General features: G+C 28.9%; 2 protein-coding genes across 2 annotated transcripts; one reads left to right on the top strand and one right to left on the bottom strand.

Moving 5' to 3' along the window:
* LOC146920558 (2-oxoglutarate-dependent dioxygenase DAO-like) lies at positions 1-22,128 on the bottom strand. The gene is made up of 4 exons (XM_085711156.1): positions 22,115-22,128; positions 21,016-21,135; positions 1,961-2,276; positions 1-502 (listed from the first exon to the last, which is right to left on the bottom strand). The coding sequence occupies exons 1-4, from the start codon at positions 22,126-22,128 to the stop codon at positions 239-241; spliced, it is 714 nt and encodes a 237-aa protein (XP_085567282.1). The 3' UTR covers positions 1-238.
* Positions 22,129-22,454: 326 nt separating this feature from the next.
* Positions 22,455-26,776, top strand: LOC146920557 (LOW PSII ACCUMULATION protein (DUF1995)). The gene is made up of 10 exons (XM_085713985.1): positions 22,455-22,523; positions 22,610-22,801; positions 24,002-24,049; positions 24,161-24,200; positions 24,291-24,391; positions 24,989-25,181; positions 25,267-25,365; positions 25,537-25,654; positions 25,875-26,026; positions 26,432-26,776. The coding sequence occupies exons 1-9, from the start codon at positions 22,473-22,475 to the stop codon at positions 25,996-25,998; spliced, it is 966 nt and encodes a 321-aa protein (XP_085570111.1). The 5' UTR covers positions 22,455-22,472; the 3' UTR covers positions 25,999-26,026; positions 26,432-26,776.
* Positions 26,777-27,030: the final 254 nt, after the last annotated feature.

The raw sequence follows: 27,030 nt of genomic DNA, 5'->3' as shown, positions 1-27,030 counted from the left end.
TTATTAAAATTAAAAGTAAGACTCGCTTTATTTCCACATGGATAAAAGTTGTCACTTTCATCCCTCATTCATAAATGAGTTATTTAGCACACGCACACTAGCGGTATCACCATTTCCCTTTATTAACTAATGTTTATTTCCAGAGGATTTAGACACAAGTGTTTAATTCAACAGGAACACAAAGAAATGGACATATATAAATATTTCTGAAAAGAGGGGCACTAAATTTCCCAAATCACTAAACCAAACGTAATAGCTCAAGGACTTCACAATCATGCAGAAATTTATCACGAGCCTTCTTAATGGAAACTCTGAGCGTCTTATACTCTTCATAAGTAAAAGGTTGATAAAGACGCGGGTGATCATGGTCCACCAACTCCTTTGGGGCCTCAACATTTCCCTTCCTCGATCCCAACATAAATGTAGCAATTGAATAGCGTGTAGTAGGTTCCTTGCATAGTACACGGTGCTTCACATTGCAAAACCTTCCATTGCTCCATACCTGCATAATGCATTCATTTTATATGCTAAGATCTTGCACAAAGCAAACAGTTTACAAATATCATGTTACTTTTTGCTTTTTTGTATCAAATTTTATAGCTTAACTAAGCTAAGGCCCAAGTGAAGGTGACTAATCACTCATTGAACAATTTAGTTTCAGAATGTAGACACTATATTTATTTATTTATTTTTCCCTTTTTGTGGTTTCTCATTGATTCCTCTACTTTAGGAATGCTTGTAGTGCGTTTTTTTTTTGTATGAACATACCGCATTGTTTGCGGTGTCGTATGAACGGGTTTTGAGCTAAAAAACTATCTGATCCAAAAATAAAATTATACGCGGTTCAATTTATTTTTGACAACTCATATAAAAAAAATTGGTCTGATCTAATTCAATTTAATGGGGTTTAATTTAGATCGATTTTAGGATGTCCTAATTACAATTATAAAAATGATATTAATATTATAAATACACGATAAGGTAGTGTGTGTGTGTGTGTGTGTGTGTGTGTCTATATATAATGCAAAATATAACATATACTTAATGTACTAAAAATTAACATTACGTACGGGACAATGATCGATTATGTTTGAAACATATGAAACAATTAAAAAAATAGATTAATTTAAACTAACAAGTATTATTAAAAAATAAATAAAAACAAACAAATAAATAAATGATTAATGAAATATATTATAGTAAAAAATACAAGTATTAATTCCTTCAGAAAAAAACATAAATATTAATATATATTATGCAATTTAGTTCGATTTGGTTTTGAAAAAGGAATCTGAAATTTGATTCGATCCGAGCGATTTTACAAGTCCAAAAACATTCAATAATATTCAATTTGTGTTGTTTTCTATTTCTTGGATCAGTTTGAATTTTAACATCCCTACTACACATAGACTTATTCGACACTAGACGCGGGTACCTTTTCCAGTCGAACTTCAAACTTTGGTTCACCAATTTGTGGGAGTTTGGTACCTTCCGCTAAACTCAATCATGTTGGTTGGAGTTCTCTCTTGTTTTATTTATCAAGTAAATAAAAATAGTTTGCCACTAATATTTGTAAGAAACCTATTAGGAAAAAAAACTATTTCCCAAATTGAATCAAGATTAGACTTAACCTCGATTAATAAAGATTGAAATTTCTCATTTTACAAAAAAAAAAATTGTAAGCATATCAATCGAGTCACCACCACATGTATCCATGCATCAAATGGCATGTTTTATAAGTTTGAATCATACTTAATATAAAATCTCAATTGTCTCTATATAATTGCAGAGGATGAACGAGGCTCTCTATAAAAATCTAATTGTCTCTAACTTTTTTCAACCTATATAATAGTAGAGACTAATGAGACGGTGGAACTAAACATTAGAGTCTAGTTAATATTTCCATTTAGTTGCAGTTTTAGTGATAAAATTAGTGAATTACTATGTACTTAGTACTTACTCGAGCAATATCTCCAAGATTGGCAAGGAGGGCTCCATGAAATGGTGCGACTGAAATAAATGAGCCAGAATTGTCCATCACTTCAAGACCACCAACATTTTCGTCATCTTGGAGAATTGTTAAGAACCCTGAATCTGTGTGCACTGCAGCTCCAAATGACCCTATTGTTTCTGAAGTGAAGTTATATTTGTTAATTCTGTACTGACAAGGCCAATCCTCAAAATCAGCATCCACTATGCCTAGTGATTCACCAATATTTTGTCCTAGTTTTACTGCCACATCATGTATTGCTTTACCGTATGTCTCCATTATTTGCCTGGTAATCAAAGAAAATCAACCGTTCACACTCTAAGTAAAATAATAAAGGTCAATAATTGACTAATAGTAAAAAAAAAAAAAAAAGGAAGCTATCTTTATCTCTATTATATATATTTGCCTTAATTTTTTTAAAAAGTACACTTGGCACTCTTCTATGTTAAATTTCATTTAATGTATTACACACCTAAGCATCACTAATACACAAGTGCACCTCATCATCTAATTGTAGCTTGATTATTGGTTATTGATAAATCATTGTTCCATATTAACACATGTTTGACCTTGCCATTTATTACAATTGATACAGATATGAATGCCAATACAAAAGTGGCATCCTATAAGAATATGCTCTCTATTGAACCTACAACCATTTCATTTTGTATGTGTATTTCCACTAATCAAACAATCACCCTTTAATGTCCATAAATGTCTTATAAGTGTGAAAAAAAGTTCTAAATTAAGATATGCATCAACAATTGTATTGCTCAATTTTTCTCTATAAATATTGGTTCAACTTTCACCATTTCATATTCATTCAAAGAATTCATAATTCTTTCCAAATATCGTAACGAAAGTTGTATATGATCGTGGTTCAGGTAAAAAGGTGTTTTCATTTATACTATTTTATGTTAGTTTTCTCTCATTGTATTGTTTTTATTTGATAGTATTATCTATCATTTTTTAAAAATTCACTTATAAATACTAGACTTCTATATCAAAATCCAGGGATTATGGATCTAATATGTAACGTGGAGGCTAGACCTAGCAATTAGACATCTAAATTTTGAACTCACACCTTTCAAGCGATCATTTGATATCAGGATCATTTGATATCAACACGTATCATGATCACCTTTCGAAGAATATTAAGATTGAGAAGGATTGATAAGGATCTATGAAACATGGAGATTTTTTTTTCTTTCTATGAAACATGTATATAAACACGTACTAATGTTCTTTTTAGTGTTTACTGGCATTATCATCAAATTGTTTGTTGATAATTTATTTTTTTTGGCTGAAATATATAATTTAGTTTTTTTTTGAAGGAATAATTTAGTTGTTTCTCCTTAAAAAAATAATTTGGTCGTTTCAAATTATAATTTTGCTACGTTGATGTTGTTGGTTTTTTTTTTTTGAAGGAATGTTGTTGGTTGGTTTTTATTGTCTTTGTTTATTTTTTCATATTTTTTAATTATATTTTAAAACAAAGCAATTTGATTAGATGCACCAATAAAACAAAGTGATTTGATATATCAATAAAAAAATTGTTGGTATATACAATTTAACTCATTCACTATATACGAAATTACGAATCTATATTATTATAAAGATAAAAAAATAGTACACGTGACATTTTAATTTGCTTACAACTTAATTGCTCTTAATTCTTCTTTTGTAAATTTCCTACAATAAACACGTTACTTCTTTTTTGTTATTATTACTTACTCATATTAATTTAGTAATTTTTATGAACATTCAAAGTTATTATTACTTACACATATTAATTTATTAATTTTTGTGAACATTCAAAATCAAATCAAGAGAAGATTTTCATGTGTCAAAGCAATTGTCCTTTTTTACTGTGAAAATTTTATAATTTTTTGTCAATCATTTCTATACATGTTAACAATTCAATAAATAATCTTAAACAAAATAAAAAATAATAATATGTACTTCGAATCTCTATAATAAACAAAAGGCATGCACAACAAAAATAAATCAAAATAGGCGAATAATTATTGATTTAAATTGTACTAGAAAAAAATTGATTATGATTTTATTATACAGTTTCAACTCTATTTTATTACTCAATTATAACTTAATCGTTGTATTTTCTTCATGATTTTTTTAGTCTATGAAAATAATATCCTAAGTAAATAGAAAATCATTTTTACGTATTAATTTTCCTATGAAAAATTTAATAAAATAATTTTCCAAAAAATTGTTTTAATTTTTGGAAAAATAAATCAAGGTAGGCAAATTTTCCAATCAAACTTATTAGGGTGTATTTTAGGGTGAGAGTTCAATTCAGTCCCTCACCGATAGACCACCATAAATAAGAATAAGAGTCATTAGATTAATTGAGTTCATATATCTTATTATACACCATATACATTGAATTACACTTATATTTTTCCTCTCTCCCCTCTTTCTCCCCTTCACCCCCTCTATTCCTTTAATCTTTAAATTCATAATCACAACGGACGGCATGGTAGTAATGGTAACGATCACAGATCATTCAGTTTTATTAGAGAAACTCATGATGTATTACATAGCAGTATCACACACTCTAATTCAACAAAAGTGATTTTGTGAAAATTAAGAATATAATAAAAAGAAAGTAAAGGGAGTAGAAATTCAATTGTCGAACATATGATTATTTTTTATTCTTTTTGGTACAGCGAATATATGAATATTTATTTATACAAGAATACACCAACTTTCATTAGAATTTGCAAGGCTTTTCTTTTGGTTTAATTTTTGGGTATTTGTCCAATATATGTGTTATTGTTTGATATAATTTACCAATATACACAACGAGAACATTGTAACCAAACTGCCAACAAGAAACTTTGTTAGAGAAAGAGCGTAGTTGGGGACATATGATTGAGTGTGGTTATAATTGATGAGATTGTATAGACTTATTTAATCCAATGGTCAATTAAAGTGGTACATCGATGACAGACTTAATTGAAGCCTCACCCTAGAATCCACCACTTATTAGACCATATTTTGTTAAAAAATTGAACAAGCAAGAATTTTGGTTAAGAAGTGTCCATTTAATCATACATTATCGCTGCAAGAATTTTGTTTTGAATGAAAATTATATGCATTGATTTTAGTTGATTACATAATATGCATGGTCAAAGATATTTCATAACACATTTACCTTCAATTCCTTAATGGTGATCATCATTTACCTTCAATTCCTTTTTCCTCTAAAAAATAATTTGTTCAATTCCTTCAACATGATAAATGGATGATTTGCGTTTTTAATTATATGTTTAATGTTCAATAATCTGCTAGCCTTTTTCCCTATATATAGTCAATCCATCTTACATCATTTTCACTTGCTTATTCATTTCATACGATCTTATTACCTTTGAAAAAATTGCAATGGTACCATACACATGTTCCATTTCCGTTGTTTCTAAATATGAATCAACCATTAACGTTAGAAAAAAAAATTAATCAAACAACGTGTTTTACTTCTCTTGCTTGAAACAGAAATTTTATAACATCAAATAATATGTATAATTAAATTAAATGAAGGATTAAATGACAATGAATATTCATGAATGAGTTTGAATGAAAAATAACCGTTAAAATAAAGCTTAATTCTCTCAAAAAAATAAAATAAAGCTTAATGAAAATTTTATTTAAAATAAAGCTTATAAAAATATCCAAATAAAAACAATTACATTGGACAAATCTTTTTGCATAGTAGTATTTGTTTTTTGGTACATTTTACTTTGTATTTTAATCTAAACAAGAGTGCACCAAAGATCATATGCAAATCTTCTTTCATTTTTAATTTCACTAAGATAATAAATAAAACGATGTTAACCCTTTTCAGCCGATTAAGGATCCATTTCCTAAAAAGAAATACCCATTCATTACCAAAAAAAATTGTGAAGAAAAAAATATTTATGAGTTGATTATTGTTTGTATAATATTACCAAGTTTACTCCACTAAATTTTTTTTTTTACCAAAAATGGTAACAATCACATTTGAATTGAATCCGTGTGAGACACACCAAAATATAAAGTTTTTTTTGATTGTTTTTCTTAAAAAAAAATTGGTATATGCAAATTTCACTATTGTAAACAAATAAAAAAATAGCTTCATTTTTTTTCAATTAAAAACTAATTGAATTTTTCATCACTTATTAATCATGTTTCAAAGGCAACCATCAAATTATCATCATTGTTTGATTTCTCAACCAATCAAATGGAGTCATGTACTCTTTGCCTTAACTTTCTACCAATTAGAGTAACTAAATCATCATAGGTTTCAATCATACACATATTTATTAACAAGTCAATATATATATATATATATATATATATATATATATATATATATATATATATATATATATATATATATATAGGTACAACAAATATAACTTTCTAACATGCAAAATCTTAAATGTTTTTCTGCTCAACTTTCAACTAGCATGGTGATATGACATTTTTTTTCTTGGGCTTTCATTTTCATTTTTTTTCGTTTCTCAAATATGAAACGTATCGTTGATGTCATTACAAGAACCATTGAATTGCTTCTAAAATGCAAGGACCATCGAGTACGAGTATATGATATAACATAATGAGTATATGTAACATTCCAATTTGAGTATTAAGAATTTAAAACTTTTTCAACTCAAATGGAGTTTTACTTTAAGATTTCAACTTAAAACTTCATATAAATGACTTTGAAAAACTTTATTTAGAAGAAAGATTTACAAAATATTTACATTGACATAAAAGACACCTTTAAAAATACAACGGATAATGAGACCCTAAACTAGACTCTACTGTGATCCGGCCTCTCATGATACTTTGAAAATTACTTATACTTGAAAAATAGAAATAAACATGGGGTGAGAGTATGAGTGTATGTCATTGCAAGGACCTTTGAATTGCTTCTAAATTATTTCTGGTCGATTTGTTTTGATAAAAAAAAACGGATCCTAAAAATATGTCAGATTATATAGTTGATTTAATTATAATGTTATGAAGAGTATCATTTTATTTTTCTACCAAAAGATGCAAAATCATCTTAGCATTTAATGAAATATCAATTATCTAATTGAATGTATTTATTAGTTTTCTTTGATTGTGTTTTTCCAATGATGTTAGAGGTTCTTGGCACAAACTCGGATGAAGAATAAAAAAATTAATTTTGTTTTGAGAAAGAAATAAAAATTAATCTAACAACTAATTATTAAAATTTGCCATTAAAAAGCCTTTGTTTAATAGGATTTATTTTTTCTTAAATAAATACATTAAATATATAACTTTTAACCTATGATGATCAATAAAATCTTAAGTCTTTCATTTTAAATAGTATTCTAGACATTTTTTAAATTAAAAATAGAAAATAATTGATATTTTAAGGATCTTTTCTAACAAGTTTTCTTAAGATAAATATTTATGGAGAAAAAACAAAAAAAAACTAGGAGACGTAAACCTAATCTGATAAAAATTTAGGGAAATAAATCGAATCCAAGAAAAGAGCTAACATGAACTAAGTTGTATAGTCACATTAGGTTAAGAACAACCACATTAATTAACACTGTATCTTCGTCAAAATCCTTAAGACATAAGATATATGGATCATCTCATTTATATGTTTCTCCTCATCTACTGATGCATTCAATATGAAACTTTAACACATATGACACATTAGCATCACATAGTGTGATTTAATGGATGCAGGTTTATGCTCATTTTTTTCATGAGAAAAGAGAAAGTAAATTAGGAAATGAAAGATGATAAAAAAAAATTGAACATGAGAGAAATGATAATGAATATCTCCACAATCAATACATCATAGAGTTCAGAGTTATGAGGAAGCCTACAATGAGTTGGATCATTACATTTGTCTAAGAGAAACCCCACAAATGAGATTGACACCACATCTTCATTCAAAACCTTAAGACATTAGGTATATTGGACATCTCATTTATATGTTTCTCAATATTTACTCTTGCATCAAATGTAAAAGGTTAACTCACACATGTCATAGTAAATTCTTCTCTCTAAGGGTGAGAATCTTAGTGTCTATGATTTGACGAAATATTCAAATAAGGTTGGAGACACAACCTGTAAAAAAGATGGGTTGGTGACACTTTTATAGAGGGGCGTTTTTACCCATTTTTTTCATAAGAAGAGCGTAAGTAAAATAGAAAAAGAAAGAAGATGAAAACGAAATTTAAACATGAGAGAAATGGTAAGGGAAAATAACGAGTTTTTGATAATTTATGAGTTTGTTGATGGAGTTATAGATTATTGGGTAATTTTTCTACCTAATATTAGAATCATTAAAAAAATGTCACATAAATTTAAAATGTCTAATAAACGTGTATTTTGTCAACTCATCATAACTCATCTACATTTTTCCCTTTTCGGATCCTCCAAAGACCAAAAGTGAAGGAATTTTAAATATTGCTTTCACCAAAAAATAATTCCATCAAAGTGAATGACATCAAAAGTTTAAAATGTAAGATAATAAAATTAACACAAATGCCACCTAAAAATTAACAAAAACAAATCATCGTAATGTTGAGACTTCCAATGAAGCTTACATTGAATTATATTCAACATCAGACTAACAGAAATCACACAAATGAGATTGACACCAAATTTTTATCCAAAATCTTTAGATACATGTATATGAGTCATTTCACTTATATGTTATTCATCATCTACTCTTCCATCTATTGTAAAATTTTAACTCATATTAAACACATTAACATCTATCTATCTATCTATCTATCTATCTATCTATCTATCTATCTATCTATCTATCTATCTATCTCTCTCTCTCTCTCTCTCTCTCTCTCTCTCTCTCTCTCTCTCTCTCTCTCTCTCTCTCTCTCTCTCTCTCTCTCTCTCTCTCTCTCTCTCCCTAATGTGCGACTCTATGTCCTAAATTATGTGACATAATACATAGTCAAATAAGGTCAAATTGAGCACAACATGGTCAAAAAGGTGGATTGATGTAATTTAATGGATTGGGGTTTATGTTCCTATCTTTTATGAGAATAGAGATAAAAAGAAAATTAGAAAAATAAAGAAAATCATGAAAAATAAATTTGAGATTAAGAGATATGATAGTGGTAAAAAAAAATAAGAATTGTGTGTTTTGTCCATGAGGTTATAAGTAATTTTATCGGTCTATTGAAGGAGTTTGAGATATTTGGGTAATCAATTTACCAAAAAATTAAACTCAATTAAAAATACGCCACAACATTTAAATATGTTCAATAAACATGTATTTTGTCAACTCAACGTAACACATCAACGTTTTTCTATCGTGAAATGCCAACGAAGACCAAAACTGAAGGAAGTTAAAATAATAGAGATTGATATTATAAAATATTGCATGAAAGCAAACAACATCAAAAAACTTCAATTTAATATAAAAATTATACAAACAACGTTGAAAATACTAACGAAATAATTCATCAAAATGTTTAGAGTTTCAAGGCCACCTACAATGAGGTAGATCATCACAAAGCACACAACTGAGATTGACACCACATCATCGCCCAAAACCTTAAAATATTATGTATATTGGTCATCTCACTTATATGTTTTTGAAGATCTACTTGCATATATTGTGGAATTTTAATTCACAATTGGCACTTTAACATATCTCCCATAAGTGTGAGACTCTTGCGCATGAGGTATGGTGACATAGCCAAATAAGGTCAACCAGAGACACAACATTGTAACAAATATGGGTTGATAGTGTTTTGATGGATATAGGTTTATGATCATCTTTTATAAAAAAGAGAAAGAAAATTAGAATAAGAAAGAATATAAAAAATCTATTTCAAGATAATAGAAATGATAAAGGAAAAAAGTAGTTTGTGTTTTATCCATTGAAGTGTTAGGAATATAACGGGTTACTGGTAATTTTATGAGATAGTTGAAGATTTATTAGTAATTATTTCACCAAAAAGAGAATCAATTAAAAAAATATCACATCATTTTTAAATGTCTGATAAGCATGTGATTTTTTTTTTGAGGGAGATAAGTATGTGATTTGTTAACTTAACATAACACGTCTACATTTTTCTATTACTAGATCCCACCAAAGACCAAAATTGAAAGTATTTAAAATAGTAGAGATTGGATATTTTTTTTCTTTCATGAGAGTGAACATCTAAAAACTTATATTTAATATAATAAAATTAAACTAATGACATCCAAAAACTAAAAAAAATAGTTCATCATAGTGTTTGGAGTTTTGAGCGAGCTTATATTGGATTGATCATCACATTTGACTAAGAGAAACCCCAAAAATGAGATTGACACCAAATCTTCACACAAAACCTGAAAGACATTATGTATATTGGTCATCTCACATTCATGTTTCTCAATATATAATTTTGCTTCCAAGGTAGAAGTTTAACTCACACATGACACATAAACATATCTCTATTATGTGTGAGACAGTCCGTATTTCTGATCTGGTGAGAGAGCCAAATAAGATCAGAGGCATAACATGTTAAAAAATGTGGGTTGGTAGTGGTTTTATAGAGAAATGTTTTTGTTCCTTTATTTTATGAGAAATGAGAAAGTATATTAGAAAAATAAAGAAGACGAAAAAGGAATTTGAACACGAGAGAAATGAAAAGAGAAACAAGTAAGGAGTGATTGTTTTTCTCTATGAGAATAAAGTATATAACGAGTTACTGCTGGTAATATTATACATTTATTGAAGGAGATAAGAATTAATCTGTAATTATCTTACCAAAATATTTGACTCATTAAAAAAAATGCCACGACAATTTAAAATTTCTATTAAACATGTATGTATTTTTTATCTCAACAAAACACATATACATTTTACTATTGTCAGATCTTACCAAAGATCAAAAGTGAATGAATTAGATATAACAGAGGTTGAATAATTTTTTGACATTTAAGATAAAAAATTAAACAAAACGACATTTAAAAACTAACAAATAAAAATATCACAACGTTGGAACTTCTGTGAGAGTCTAAATTGAGTTGTATGATCACATTAGGCTAAGAGCAATCACACAAGTGAGCTTAACATCACACCTTCATCCAATGTCTCAAGACATTACGGCATGGATCATATTATTTACATGTTGGTCACATCTACTCTTGCATACAATGTGAAATTTTAACTTACACTTAACACATTAACATCTCTCCATTAAGTGTCAGACTCTCCGTGTTCGTGATCCACCATCTAGAACACTCCCGCTCCCCTACAACGTTGAACCATGATATCATACCACAGTTGGACTTTATGGAGAAGCCAACAATAATGTGGATTAACTCATCGGAGAAAGGGCAACCACACAGTGAAAATGAGACTACAGTTTCATCCAAAAATTCAAGGCTTAAGTATGAGTTTTTCACTCTTTTGATGTTCAACCTGCACTCTTTCATCTAATGTTGAACTTTAACTGACTTTTGCTACATCACAATATATCTCTTAAGTTTGACGGAATTCTAGCCCGTGCTTGGCACGGGTTTCCATGCTAGTATAATACAAAAGCATACTTCTATGGGAAAAAGTACATGTGGCATCTTCACATTCTTCATCACATTTAATGTTTTCTTATCACCCAATCAAATTAAATTATGACTCATTTGTTTTTTTATTAGCCAATCAAGATGGACAATGACTCATTAAGTTTTCATCAACCAATCAAAATTGATCAAGCCATGATTTTTTTCCCTATATATAGACAATTTTTTTTCATTATTTTCATGTGTCTCTTCCCCCATCAACAAATCATTATTTTTTTCATTATTTTTTATGTGTTTTGAAATCATAGAAGTTTAATCAATTGGTCGTAGATTATGGGGTTGATTTTCTTTTTTATTTGTATCTAATTGTTAATGGATAATGTTACTTTCCCGGGATCTCATTGGAGAGCATGTGTCTACATTCTACGACTTCAAGATGTTCATCATCAACAATATAATTTTTAGTCAAGACAATGTTTTGTATTTGATATAGAATCAAGATGTTAGAGTTTAGATACCTTAGATTTATTGAATATTATTTAATGAATTTATATGTCGATAAACTAATCTCAATAAATTGATTTAGCCTTTATCTATATCTATTTTATGAATTTTTGTCTTGCACAAAAACGTATATTACACATGAACTCTTATTTGATGAATCCTACACATAAACTCTTATTTGATGAATCCTAATTGATGATTTTAAATACATCTCCGGACATGTTAAACATCATCATAAAGGTTGCATACAATTGGTTCACATCATCTAATTTGGACAAACCTTTTCTAATAAGAAGACATCTTAAATCATCATGTTTTACTATGACGGCTTTTCACTTATCATAGTTTCTTCAATAGAATGTATCAAAAGCTTCAATCAACCATTGAGCAATATACATGGTTTCTTTTTTATTTATTTTGACCATATATGAGATAATACACAATCCTTTAAGTGTCATTTCACCTTATTTATTTGACAATCAATATATGACTTTTTCTCCTTTAATTTGTCAATTAGATAGTTACTATTAAATAAATTTTTTGTGGGGACTATTAAATAATATTGTTAATTTTGTTATCTACCCTTTATTATAAATATCATCCATTTGCAAGCAATTCCACCCACCATTTCAATCAAAAATTGTATTATTTTCAATCTTTTGTCTCAATGTCATGTCTTTTTTCTTTTTGTTTTTTTTTCCTTTCTAAGTTTCGCGTATTTGGTATTTTTAACAAGCCAAAATGATTTTTTTTTGAGAAAAAAAAATCCATTTAATATAGTTCTCAAATATAACACAAAATGAATTATATTAACACAAAATTTTCATGTATTTTTGTATACTTAATAATTTAATATAGTTCTCAAATATAATTATTTTCGCATTTATTAAGGATAATATAATGATAAAGCAATTTAAGAGTAATTAATATGTCATTTAAATTAGAATGATTATATAAAGGTTAAAATGTGCCATTTAATTATTTAGAATGAAAATGCCTCATTTGGTGGATCAGACAGGAAACAGAAAAAAATTAAATGATAGCGTTAATTATAACCCTTAATTAAAGGAAACAACTAAACACTACCAAAAAAAAAGGAAACAACTAAACCAAAAAAAAAAGATGGAAACAAACAAATATTGAAGTAGTATATTATAACAAATAAATGGAAGACATTTAAAATTCAAATAGTTCGATTTTCCTATCTGTATAAAAAAAATGAATTATTTGAATCTTTTAACCTTTTAATTAATGTTTTATATTCATTTGTTTTAAGGGAATATTTAATTTACATAAAAAAGTTTTTGACAAATTCACAAAAAAAAATTCATTAAATTTTGATTTTTTTTAATGGATTAAATTTTGAAATTTATATTTTTATAATTTAAAATAATTATATTTTATGTGTCATTTTAATTGGGTTGATCCAATAAATATTAAACTTTGTCATTTAATAGGTCAGACAAACTTTGTCATTTTATGTGTCTCTTATTAAGTTTCTACTTTGCTGCTTTTTCTATTAAAAATGCATTTATGTGCTACTTGAACTCTTAGAGAATGATTAAAATTTTAGTCTTTTGTATTTCTTACAAAATAGGAGTACTTTTTGTCCACGTTTTAATTTGGTCTACGTAGTTGAAAACATTGTTGGATGAAAATAAAATTATAATGTTGGATTAAATTTAAAACATTCCTGAAAATATGTTGTGTTTTAGCTTTTTAATTTGATTTTAAAGTTGAAAAAAAAATATTATTGTCTAAAAAAACCGCACCAACCGATCCAATCCAAACCGGATTGGTTTGGTTTGGTTTGGTTTGGATTTTATTTTAAAAGTCAACCGAACCAAACCAAACCACGTACTTATTTATCTTGCGGTTCAGATGACTTTTACCCTTAAAACCGAACCAAACCGCACCGCGAACACCCCTACTAATACTAATAATAGCATTCCTAATCAAGATTGGTTTTGCTAATAATGAGTTGACTCAATTTCAAGGGTGTGGATACAATCTTCGCTATTAGAGTGAAGATCTCTTTGACAAGGGATCTTTAAAATTTTTGTAAGTGCTTATTGAGTCATGAGACATGTCCTGACCTTGATGTGTCCTAAATTTTTTTTTATGTAAAATTAAAGTCTATTTGCCAGATTCTAAAGGAATTTTTTTTTGTCAAATAATAATAACAAAGATAATTTAAAAGGAGAATCGAATGATATCTAAAATTAAATTTTACCAATAACTTGGTAATTTTTCAAATTTCAATTTTACGAATTTCCTACAATGTTTATCTTAATTTTTTTTTAAATTATGTCATATGTTTTAATAACAAATGCACGTAATTGTCAAAAAAAAAAAAATAACAAATGCACGTAAATGTGTTTTAATATATAAAAAAACTTTCTCTATTATAAAGATTTGGCTTCAGAGAATACAAAAGTACACGTGTACATATATGGTGCTTAAGCTCACTAAATGTTATCAAACTAATCCACATCAGCATGTACATTTTCAGTTTTTAGTGAGAAAGGAATGCATTAATATGATATTTAAGATTAGACATTTATCATATCATTAGTCAACTATGCATTTATCCTATAAGATATCCATACATTGATGATATCACAAAATTAAAGGGGTAATTGATGTTTTTCTTTTTTGAGGGGAAGGGGATAATTGAGGTTATTTAAGTGATTTTTATTTTATAAAATATTGTTTCTAACTTTCAACATTTTCACACTGTTTCAAAATTCAACGTTCATTCTAAAATTTGAAATTCTTCTCGAATTCTCAAATCCCTTTTTCGTTGAGTGGAGAGTTTGGTTTTCGATTGTGTCCTCCTTCAATATACGTTGACATCTAAATGTAAATTTTACATATCATATTTGTAATTTTTTTTCTAAATTAAAAGCACAATTTAAAGAGAATATATGACGTCTCAACTAGACTTTATTCATTTTTGCTTATATATATTATATTATTAAAAAAAGGGGGAGATACAAATACAAATTAGGGGGACATAAACCTACCCCAGTAAATCCACGCAAAAGTGTAGGTCGACCCTAAACGGATAATACAAAAAATTAAAACAACACAAGTGGGTCAGCTTCTAATTAATCCTAAAACTAATCAAAGGTTTTGCGTATATATGTAACTCATCAAATTATTTCCCTAATTTATCTATCATATATTTTTTTAATAAACATGTATTTTGTCAACTCAACATATCACATTAGCGTTTTTCCATTTTTAGATTCCTCCAAAGACCAAAAATGAAGGAATTTAAAATAACGCAAAAAAATAAAATGATTTTTTTTATATTTAATATAAAAAAATTAAGCTAATGATATTAAAATACTAACAAAATATTTCATCATAATGTTTGAAGTTATGAGGGAGTCTTCAATGGGTTGGATCTTCATATTTGGCTAAGAGAAACCCCACAAATGAGATTGACACACCCCTAAAAAAAATGAGATTGACACCACATCTCACTTATATGTTACTCAATATGTACTTTTGCATCTAATGTGTAGAAGTTTAACTCACACACGACACATTAACATCTCTCCCTTAAGCGTGAGACTCTTTGTATCTATGATATGGTGAAATAACCAAATAAGGCCATTTCGTAGAGAGATGTTTTCACTCATTTATTTCATGAGAAGAGAAAAAATAAAATAGAAAAAGAAATCAGATGAAAAAAGAATTGGAACATGAGAGAAAAAGTAAGGGAGAATAGTGAGTTGTTGGTAATTTTATGGGTTTGTTACGTTGAAGAAAATTGAGATAATTTAGTAATTATGCTATCAAAGTATCAAACTCATTAAAAAGTCAACATCAATTTAAAATGTCTAATAAACATCTACAATTTTCCTTTTTCAGATTCCACCAAAGACCAATAGTGAAGGAATTTGAAATAATAGATGTTGAATAAAAATATATATTGCCTTGACAAAAAAAATTGCATGAAAATGAATCACGTCCAACATCTAAATGTTAAGATTAAAAATATTAAAAAAAATAACACGCAAAACTAACAAAACAAATTATCATAATGTTGGAATTCCCAGTGTAGCCTACATTAGGTTATATCGTAACATTATGCTAAGAGAAACCACAAAAATTAGATTGATACCACATTTTCATACAATTTTTTTAGTTCATATCACTTATATGTTATTCAACATCTTCTCTTTTCTCCATTATAATTTTAACTCACATTTGACATATTAACATCTCTCTCTCAAGTGTGCGAGTCTCCACGTCTGTAATTATGTGACATAGGCAAATAAGGTCAAATGAAGGCACAACATGGTCATAAAGATGGGATGGTAATAATTAAATAGAAGGAGGTTTATATTTCTTACTTTTATGAGAAGAGAGAAAGGAAATTGAAAAAGAAAGAAGATGAAAAATAAATTTGAGATTGAGATAAATGATACAGGTAAAAAAAAAAAAGAATTGTGTATTTGTCGATGAGGTTATAAGAAATAAAGTGAGTTGCTGGTAATTTTATAGGTCTATCGAAGAAGTTTGATATTTTTGGGTAATTAATAAGCATGAATTATGTCAACTCAACATTCTACGTGAGAATTTTTCTATAGTTAAATCCAACCAATGATCAAAAGTGAAGAAATTTGAAATAATATAGATTGATTAAAAAATAGTGCATGAAAATGAATAACATCCAAAAACTTATATTTAATATAAAAATGAAATAAATGACATCAAAAAACTAACAAAATAGTTAATCATAATGTTCGGAGTTTTGAAGAAGACTAAAATAGGTCAGAACAACACATTAAGCTAAGTGCGACTATAAAAGTGAGATTGACACCACATCATCACCAAAATCTTAACACATTAGTTATATTGATCATCTCACGTATCTATTTCTTAACAATTGACACATTAACATATCTTCGTTAAATGTGAGACTCTCTTCGTTTGAGATATGGTGACATAGCCAAATAAAGCTAGACGAAGGCAAAACATAGTAAAAAAGGTTGCTTGATGGTGGTTTCATGGAAGGAGATTTATGTTTGCACATTTAATGAAAAAGAGAGAAAGAAAAATAGAAAAAGAAATAATATGAAAAAGAAATTTGAACATGAGAGAAATGATAACGGAAAAAAAGCAGTGTGTGTTTTGTCCGTGGAAATATTAAGAAAAGAGTGTGTTAGTGATAATTTGATGGGTTATTTGAAGGAGTACGAGATTTATGAGTAATTATTTCACCAAAAAATAGACTCAATAAAAAAACTCCACATCAATTTAAAATGTCTAATAAACATGTACACATGTACTTTATCAACTCATCATAACATATATGTAGTTTTCTATTGTTCAATCTCATCAAAGATCAAAAGTGAAGATATTTGAAATATAGAGGTTGGATAAAAAAATTGAATGAAATCGAACGACATCCAAAAATATACATTGAATATTAAAAAATTAAGATATTATATTAAAAAAATAAAAAAATTAAATAATTCATCATAATATTTGTAGTTATAAGGGAGCCTACAATGAATTGAATCATCACATTTGACTAATAAAACTCCAGAAGTGAGATTGACGCCACATCTTCACCTAAAACCTCAAGACATTAGGCATATTATCAATTCATTCATATGTTGCTCAATATATATTATTGCATCCAAAAGAGAAGTTTAACTCACATGACACATTAACATATCTCCCTTAAGGTTAGGAATCTCTGTGTATGTGATGTAGTGAGATAGCGAAATCATATCAAAGATACAACATCGTAAAAAAATTTGGTTGGTGGTGGTTTCATAGAGGAGTGTTTTTGTTTGTTTCTTTCATGCGAAGAAAGAAAGTAAATTAAAAAAGAAAGAAGATGAACAAGGAATTACGAGGGAACAAACTAAGGAAAGTATGTTTTACCCATGAGAGTATAGGTAATATAGTGAGTTACTGATAGTTTATGGATTTGTTGAAGGCGTTGGCGATTGCTGGTAATTATGCTACCAAAATATTAGACTCATTAAAAAAATACCACATCAATTTAAACTGTCTAATAAACATGTATTTTGTGACCTAAAACATCTATATTTTCCACTATGATTCCACCAAACACCAAAAGTAAAGAAATTTATAGTAACAAAGGTTGAATAAAAAAAATTGCATGAAAGCGAATGACATCTAAAAATTAAAATTTAAGGCTAAAAATTCAACAAATGACAGCCAAAAACTGAAACAAAAAAATCATCATAATATTATGTCTTATGTGGAAGCCTACAATGGGTTGTATCATCACATTAGACTAAGACCAATCATATAAGTGAAATTGATATTGCACCAATCGTAAGATATTAGATATATGAGTCACCATACTTATATGTTGCTCAACATCTATTCTTGCATATAATGTGAAATTGTTACTCACAGTTGACAAATTAACATCTCTCCACTAAGTATCATAGTCTCTGTATACGTGAACCACTACCAAGAACCGCTCCCCCACAAATGTTGAACCGGGATATGATACCGTCGTTGGACCTTCAAGGGGAGACATCACTGGTGTGGATCAGCACATTGGAGAAAGAACAACCACACAGGTGAGAATGATACCACATCTTCATTCAAAACTTTAAGGTTTAAGTATGTGTTTTTTTTTTCCATTTGTTTGTTGTTCAACCTCCACTATTTTATCAACTCTTTAGCTTTAATCGATACATGATACATAATAATATTCTCTATGTCAAGTATAACCAAATTCTAGCCCGTGCTTGGCACGGGTGTCCAAACTAGTTATATCTAATACCAATGGATGCTTTCAATCTCTATCTTTTATGAAAACAGATGCTTTAAATTACTTGATTTTATAAGAGGTAAGGACTAATAATGGTCAAAATATTTTTAAGAACAAAAAAGATTTTTAATAATTAAACTCAAAAAATTTGTTATTTCATAAGGACTAAAAACATACCTTACCTATAAGAAAACAATGTGTATAAATATAGGGAAAGTATGTGACACAAAGTGAGCTTTTTTATCATTTAACTTTTTAGAAATTTGCACAAATTTAGGATTGTATTGTCTGCATTTCACAACGATTGTCACTTTAGCAATAAATAATTGTTTCAAAACGAATCTCATTTTTAGTTTTCAATGCAGCAACATTATTTATTTAGTTTGAATTGTACCCTTTAATTTTTTGACCAATTGTACCCTCTAATTAATAATATGTTATCATTACTTTAAAATCAATTACTATTATATTTTACTATGCATTTATGACAGTAGAATATACACTAATATTTAATACGGATAATTCCGTAACGTTTCTATTCTCGTCTATTTAGTTTATATTGTAGATTGTAGGAGTATATGAGATTATATAATCTTATTAATCAACAATTCAAGTCTTGCTCAAAAAAAAATCATCAATTCAAGTCAAAGTGACCAGGGGTGGCAATTGAACTAAGCCTCCTAGGCACTCACAAAAATTACATGCATTGGACATGATAAAAACCCATATGTATGGGTCTTGGCCTAGGGTCGGGTAATTATCCTTAAATTTGAATGTGTGTGGGTAGAGATAGTGAAAAACTCGTGTTCATGGGCATCCACGGATAAAATTTGACACATGTACGGAGCAAGTAGTTTAACGAGTATCCACTAATATAATAAACAAATATTTAACTATCCGTTAATAAATTATGTAAATTATTAAAATATCCCTCTTCTCTCCATCTTCTCCTCCAGCATCGACTACAATCTTCTCTGCCACTTACTGTCGTTGACTCCATTCCACCTTCCTCCGGTTCTCAATCTCATGATTTTTTATTCTCCTTTTTTTTTTCTTCTTCTCCTTTGCTACCATGTTGCACTATAGGGATCGTTTAGGGTTCTCGAATTATAGATTTTGTTTATGATTTTAATCATTAATATTTTAAGGGTCATGTTAACTTGTGCCCTTAGGGCACATGTTAAGCATTAAATTTCTTGCCACTAATGGTAAATATTAAATGAAAAAAATTAATACTCCCTCCGTTTCAAAATACATGTCCAATTTTTGCAATGTGCACTATTCACTTGACTTACTTTGACCATACTTTTTAACTAAAGTATAAATACAAATATTAGCATGTAAGATGTTATTTGATTTGTCTCGACAAATATTTTCAAAATATTAAAATTTTATAATTTTTTACTTTATATAATTAAAGATATTAACGGTTAAAATTGTGCATTGGCATATGTGAAGTGGTTGACTTGGACATGTATTTTGAAACGGAGGGAGTATTAAATTTTTTAAGCAATAAATTAACACAATTTCCGATACATAATTTCTATTAGTGGAATCCTTAATATGTGCCCTAAGGGCACAATTTAACATTTCCCATATTTTAATTTGTTACATATTTTAATCATTGATATATGAAATTTGTGTTGTTTATGAAAATTAAATGAATTATGAAATTAAATATGAAATTTGTATGAAATCATTAATGTATTATCTCCTAAAAAAATTAATATAGTCTAATTTTTATTTTTATTGCTTTAGATTTCCACAAGTTCACCTCACCGGATGTATCTCTTTTGAAAGATTCACTGGATGTATCATGTTCTAGGAACTTTTGAGCGCCTATCTGAGAATCAAACCTGACTTTTTATGTTATGTTAGTCTTTTCATTTTTTTATTTTTAAATAAATATTTCTATTAGTTTTTATAACCAGAACAATAACAATTATATAAATAAAAATTCACATCATAGTTCAAAATAATTAACATTTTGAGTGTCAGAAATAAAACGTAGATAGCAATCATCATCTAACCAAACAACCACAAGGACTAAATAGTACCCATAGAAACTTTAGCATCCATCAAGATTAATTGTTAATTAAATATTTTTTAATGAAATTTATAATTAAATCTAACCATTAAAAAAAACACTTAAACAGTCACATGCTTCCCACAAATATTAAAAGTTTTTTTTTTAAAATAAACCTAAGCATACCTCTGATGAGGTGTAGCATTCAATTGAGAGCAGAAATCTTGTATAACTTGAGAAGAACACATATCATAGACGCCGAGAGATTCTATGATAGGGTTAAAAACAGTTGGTCCAAAGTAACCACTCACCCGTCATTTTTCTGTTGCTTTTTCTTTTTCTTATGTTAGGGGATACTAGAGGGAGAAAATATTGAGATAGAAATATATAAATACATATCAATTGTCAATTATACATAACTTTCTATATCTTGTCAAAAAAAAAAATACATAACTTTCTATATTAAAGATATCTTTAGTTAAAAAAAGATGTAAAGATATTTAATGCAGTCAAAAAAAATATTTAATGTGGAATACAATGTAATGAAAACATAAATTTAAATATATACAAAGTTTGTACCAATATATATATATATTCTTTAAAAATAAAAAAAACAGTCAAACTATTCACAACTTTCTATGTTAAACCATGTAATGTGGAACATAATGAATTGGAAAAATAATATCTTTTGACTAAACATATAAATTAAAATAGAGTAAAATGGAAAAATGTTCTATTTCCAACTTTCAAAAAGGAATAAAATCAAAGAAAAACAATGTTTTAATATATATATATATATATATATATATATATATTTTGAAAAAATTAAACGATATATACATACTTTCAAGTTGATAGAGTATGTCGATACAATACAAATTCAAAATCAATAAAAACAAAAAGGATAAATTTTCAAACAAACTCACAACATCCATATCAATAGCATAAAACGGAAATGTAGACATGTCTACAAATAGAACTATATTTAAGTTTTTGGAATATCATGTCTCTAAATCTCAATGTTGACACAACAAAGTCGTTAATTAGATCTGGACTTTTGATCAAGGCTAATCTTTCAACTTGAATCAATTAAACATCACACTAAGATGAGAAATCAAAAACACGCCGCACAAAGACAGGAAACCAAAACAAACAATGATGAAATCACAAAAGCGTATGAAAGATGACTGAAAATATGTGAAAATAATTTATATAACTAAAAAAGAAAGAGAAAAGAAAAAAAAACAATTTAATTTGGAAGGGGCGATTTACGGTTAAAACTAACTCTAAATCATCCATCTTCGATTAATCAATAAGAAGAAAAATAATAACGGTTAGGGTTTGAGAGAGAATAATAAAGTTGTTTCCATAATATTAAAATAAAAAATAGCCAATTTAAAAATATAAAATTACAAACACACACGATAACATCAATAGGTTCAATTTGCTTCATGTCATTTCGTGATTTATTATTTCTTTTATTTAAGGAAAATTTATGAGTTAGCAGCTATGAGACATTTGATTTTTCATTTTGTGTTTTGTTCTAGTCCTTTGACTTTGATTTTGACCATTAAATGTGCTAGACTTAGCACTTAATATGAGAGGTGCATGTTGTAAATGGTTCTATCCACACCACAACAATCATGTTCTCTTTTTCTCCAATAATAACACCCTCTTTCCTCCCATCTTCAACGGTATTAACAACTTCTTACACTTACTATTTTCCTTCAAAAATGTCTTCAATCAGTTCTCATACTCTATTGCTTTTCTGATTCTCTAGGTTCTCAAGTTGGAAACTTTTTCTCTTAAAAATGGTGGGTTTATCAGAATTGGAGGGATCACTGCTCCTTCAATGGTACCTACAAGTAGAAAATTAGCTATATGTTCTTCTGTTTCAGCTTCTGGTGATGGCAATGCTTCTGTTCAGACTGATGTTCCTTTTCCTTTTGATTACTCTGAGCTTCTGGAACAAGTTAGTGTTTCATTATCTATGATTTGATTGAATTTTTTGCTTCATTGCAATGTTGAGTTTTAATATTGATGGACAAATGTAGTTGGAGTTTAGTTGTATCAGTGTTGTGTAGAGTGATAATTTGAGTCAAAATATAACTTTATTGAACATTTAGGTTCTCTTTGGAAAAATAGCTCAATTAAGTCCTTATAGCATTAGCGCTTAATTATCATTAAAAAAAAAACTGAAATTGTATTATAAGCTATCGTTGAGAGCTATAAAACAAGCTGAAAATGGTTTCATAGACATATCTTGAGTTGTTTCCACAGACGTTAAGTTGTTTCCATGGACCAAAATTAACTCATAAAGTGAAGATTGCCTCCTGTTTTAAACTTTTATCAAGAGTCTTATCTAATCAATGTGGGATTAAATCCACCCCCTCAAAGCCAACATTCCACCCCTCAAAGGCAACACAAGGCCTAGGGACGGACCACAATAAAGGCGGAATTTCCAACATGTTCTTTCAAAGAGTCTTACAAGTGTTTATGCCACTAGGTTAGCTTAAATAAGCCAATTCAAACATACCCTGATACTTGAAGAGGGTGGAATTTATAACTGCGGTCGCAATGTTGTAGACATTGAAAACCATGGTCACAATGGGGGTTTGGTTATATCGGTATTGTGGAGAGTATTAACTTGGGTTAAAATGTATTTTTTTTATTGAACCATTTTGGTCTTATTTAGATAAGTAGCTTAATTAAAAACTTATTATAAAGTGCTTATGGATAAGTTATTTCTATAACAAAAGATAAAGAAAGGTAAAATTATTTTTTTTTTTTATCGAAAAAGTCAAATTGTGTATAAGCTATCGTTGAGAGCTTACGAAAATAAGCTGAAAACAGCTTAAGGGAATGTCATAAGTTGTTTTCATAAGCGCGTTTATGGCACTATAAGAGCTTAAATAAGTCAATCCAAATATACCCCAATACTTTAAATTTAAAGGGATATAATTTATTGTTTCTGTCAACATTTCAAATCGTGACGAGATCGTATACTACAGAAAATTGTGGTCAAATAGGAATAATGTGTGATGTAGTAAAAAGGCATGAAAAACTTTGATGTCGCAGGGGTTGATCGAACTGTTTTTTAAAACCTTGGTTTTCTATCATGTGCACTCAGAAGCATGCTAATAAAGCACTAAAATTGGTGTATTTCCGACAGGCTAGAGTTGCAGTGGAATTGGCCATGAAAGATAACAAACAGCTAATGGTGAGTTATATCTAATAATATTTGTATTAGTAATTAAGACTGAAAGTTACACACTACAAACTGAGGAGAAAATCTTGTATAAGGCCTATAATGAACAACGATCTTAAACAGGAGATTGAGTTTCCCACAGCTGGACTCGAATCCGTACCAGGTCCTATATATTTCATTTCCTGGTTTTTTTGGGCTACAGTTGTTTCAAATTATATATGCAACTTGATTCATCTCACTGATTATATCACAGGTGATGGTGAAGGTGGAATAGAGATGACCGGAAGCATGCAATTGATTCGTGAATTTTGCGACCTCTCCATTTCTGCAGAGAAAATCACGCGAACAAGAATAGTAATTTTCTTGATTTAGAGCACCGTTCTTCTTTATGCTCCCAGTATTCCTTTCTTGATGAAATGAAAAGGCCTATCTACACTACTTGTAAAAAAATTGTTTGTGCTCCTTGCTTTTCTTTCACTTAAATTGGAAGTTGATTTTGGTTAAAAGGATACGATCTATCGTTAGTTTCAAGTCTCTTGTTTTGTAACTCCTACTCATAGCATATGATACGAGCATCCATTATGATCGGTACACTACTTGCTCACCCTTAAGCCTAGATTTCATCATCGAGGATGAAGTTTGTTGATAGTTTGATTAGTCCAAATATTTACAACATTCACATTTCTGCTGCGTTGTCAATTACAAATCACGGAAAACAATGGTTTGTTCAAATTCTGCTTCACTACAGTGCTATAGCGCATCTATAGCTGCTATTTGATAGCACTGCATATATGTATGTGCTATCTTTCTTCATGTGCAGTTTTTACAAAGCTATTGCAATCACTCAAAATTTTGTCTAGTTTTGGAGAGATGGTCATAAGAAAATTTTTATTGCGCAACACTTCTTCATAACTTGCAGTTGAAATTGATGTTCAACCTTGTAAAAATCAGTTTTTTCCAGAAGCTAATGAAGTAGACTTTGCAAGACAATCGGCCTTCAGTGGAGCTTCTTTTAAGTTGGACTATCTGACAAAGCCTTCATTTTTTCAAGATTTTGGTTTTGTTGAGAAAGTAAAAATGTCGGACAGAGTGAAGGCAGAGGATGAACTTTTTGTAGTAGCCTACCCATATTTCAATGTCAACGGTAGATCCAAACTTCCTTCGTTATCTTTAATATAAACAATGGACGGAAGTTTCTGGTTCATGATTATTGGTTCATTGTATTTCAGAAATGCTTGTTGTGGAAGAACTTTACAAAGAAGCTGTCGTGAACACTGAACGGAAACTGATCATTTTCAATGGAGAAATCGACCGTATCAGATCTGGGTGTATCCTTTTGCAAAATTATGCAGATATTTATTAAGAATTATTTTCTTGCATAAGTATTTGTTTGGTGGTGATTAAGAAATGAGGAGTCAAAGATGAGATTTTGGGAAAACTATTTTTATTAGCAAGTCTCAATCTCCTTTCAGAAAATAGTAATCCTTGAATGGATCAAGATTATCCACCGTTCTTTTACCCAAAGCTTGCTGGACTTACGAAGTCCTTTCTACCTTCCATGGAAACTGTGTATTACATTCATAATTTCAAGGGTCGCGATAGAGGAATACTTTTCAGGTCTGTTAGCTAATTAACTTAATCAGTTTCTTTTCTCGAAAAAGTCATGCTGTAATGCTTGTCATGTGATAATTTGGGAAATGTTAATATCTTGCTTGGATATGTATGCAGTGAAATTTGGTGATATCTAGACTCTATTTGGCTTAGTGAAACGTCTTATGAAACTCATTTTTTTATGAGTTGTGTCTTGACTCAAGTGTGTTTATCAAATTTTATGTAGGTGCTATCCAGGACCCTGGAAGGTCCTGAGAAGAATGGGGAGTAGTAAATATGTCTGTCTATATCAGCAGGATACTATGCCATCTCTCAAAGAAGTTGCCCTTGAGATTCTTCCGAAAAATTGATGTATCAGTTTCAGTAATAATAGTAATGGTAAGAAATTCCTGCTTCCTTTGTGTGTGTCCTTAATTACTTGGTGAATCCACTAGCATGGTGTCTTTTACTTTTCAGAGCTACATTAGTCTTAATCTTAATTTATATGCCTCGGACTAACATTGGCATTAGCTTAAGGTTCTGTTTGGTTTCAGAAAACATTATCTTTTCAATTTTAGTTACAAAAATGGCACATTGTTTTCAAAACATTATTTTGGAAGCAGAAAACTAAGTGAAAATAACATGTCATTTTTGTAACTAAAACTGAAAACAAAACATGAAAATGAAAACCAAGGCCCTAACATGTCTATAGAAACAGCTCACAGTCCCTTCTTGTCTCTGAATGAAGAAAGATTAATTAATGAAAATAAAGTTATGAAATTTTATGTACTAATAAACGAACAGGGGTTGGTCTCCGGCTTCTTCGGAGAGTCTGCGGTTGGCATCTGATTAACGAAGGGTTGAAGTTGCGATTGTCAAAGAAATGGCGCCTTTGCAGTACTAAAGTGGTGTATTTTTAAAAGCTACCATGTTTGTTGCTGTACAGTTTGGAAATTCATCTGAGCAATACAAGTTTTCAGTCTGTGTTTGTGTATTTATTGTACAGAATTTTTCAACACTCAACAATCACTGAATCAATCCTATTGATCAAATCACTTCTTTTGTGTTAGAATACTAGCATGTGTTATTATTTAGTTTGTAATATATTACTTGACATAATATAATTATATGTCAGCAAAACTTAATTCATTTGAGTGATGAAATTGAAAATAAGAAAATATATACCTATAGCCTATAGGTAGGGTGAAGCTTTGTCCACCTTCAACTATAGAGTAATAACTTGCAATACAAGTAACAGTTACTCCTTCCTTCCTCTTATTGGTTGTAGCTAAACTAAAAAGCAGTACATCCATAATTGCACATATAAAGTCTGTCAGCTCATCTACAAGTCCAACCTAACAGTCAAATGATGTTTTTCTTGTTGAATCCTATGCTATACGGTA

This window comes from Medicago sativa, chromosome 5, assembly GCF_051527215.1.
Source record: "Medicago sativa cultivar Bolivia chromosome 5, Bolivia_mono, whole genome shotgun sequence".
NCBI lineage: Eukaryota > Viridiplantae > Streptophyta > Magnoliopsida > Fabales > Fabaceae > Medicago > Medicago sativa.
The sequence above is the reverse complement of the archived record's forward strand: the minus strand, read 5'-3'. Positions and strand labels throughout refer to the sequence as shown.

Coding starts and splice junctions, on each gene's coding strand:
- LOC146920557 (XM_085713985.1), top strand. CDS start 22,473: ATGTTCTCTTTTTCTCCAATAATAACACCCTCTTTCCTCCCATCTTCA. Junction 24,201..24,290: donor TGGACTCGAATCCGTACCAG/GTCCTATATATT, acceptor ATTATATCACAG/GTGATGGTGAAGGTGGAATA. Junction 25,366..25,536: donor CGACCGTATCAGATCTGGGT/GTATCCTTTTGC, acceptor GAATGGATCAAG/ATTATCCACCGTTCTTTTAC.
- LOC146920558 (XM_085711156.1), bottom strand. Junction 2,277..21,015: donor AATGCTACACCTCATCAGAG/GTATGCTTAGGT, acceptor TTTGATTACCAG/GCAAATAATGGAGACATACG. Junction 503..1,960: donor ATCTTGGAGATATTGCTCGA/GTAAGTACTAAG, acceptor TGCATTATGCAG/GTATGGAGCAATGGAAGGTT.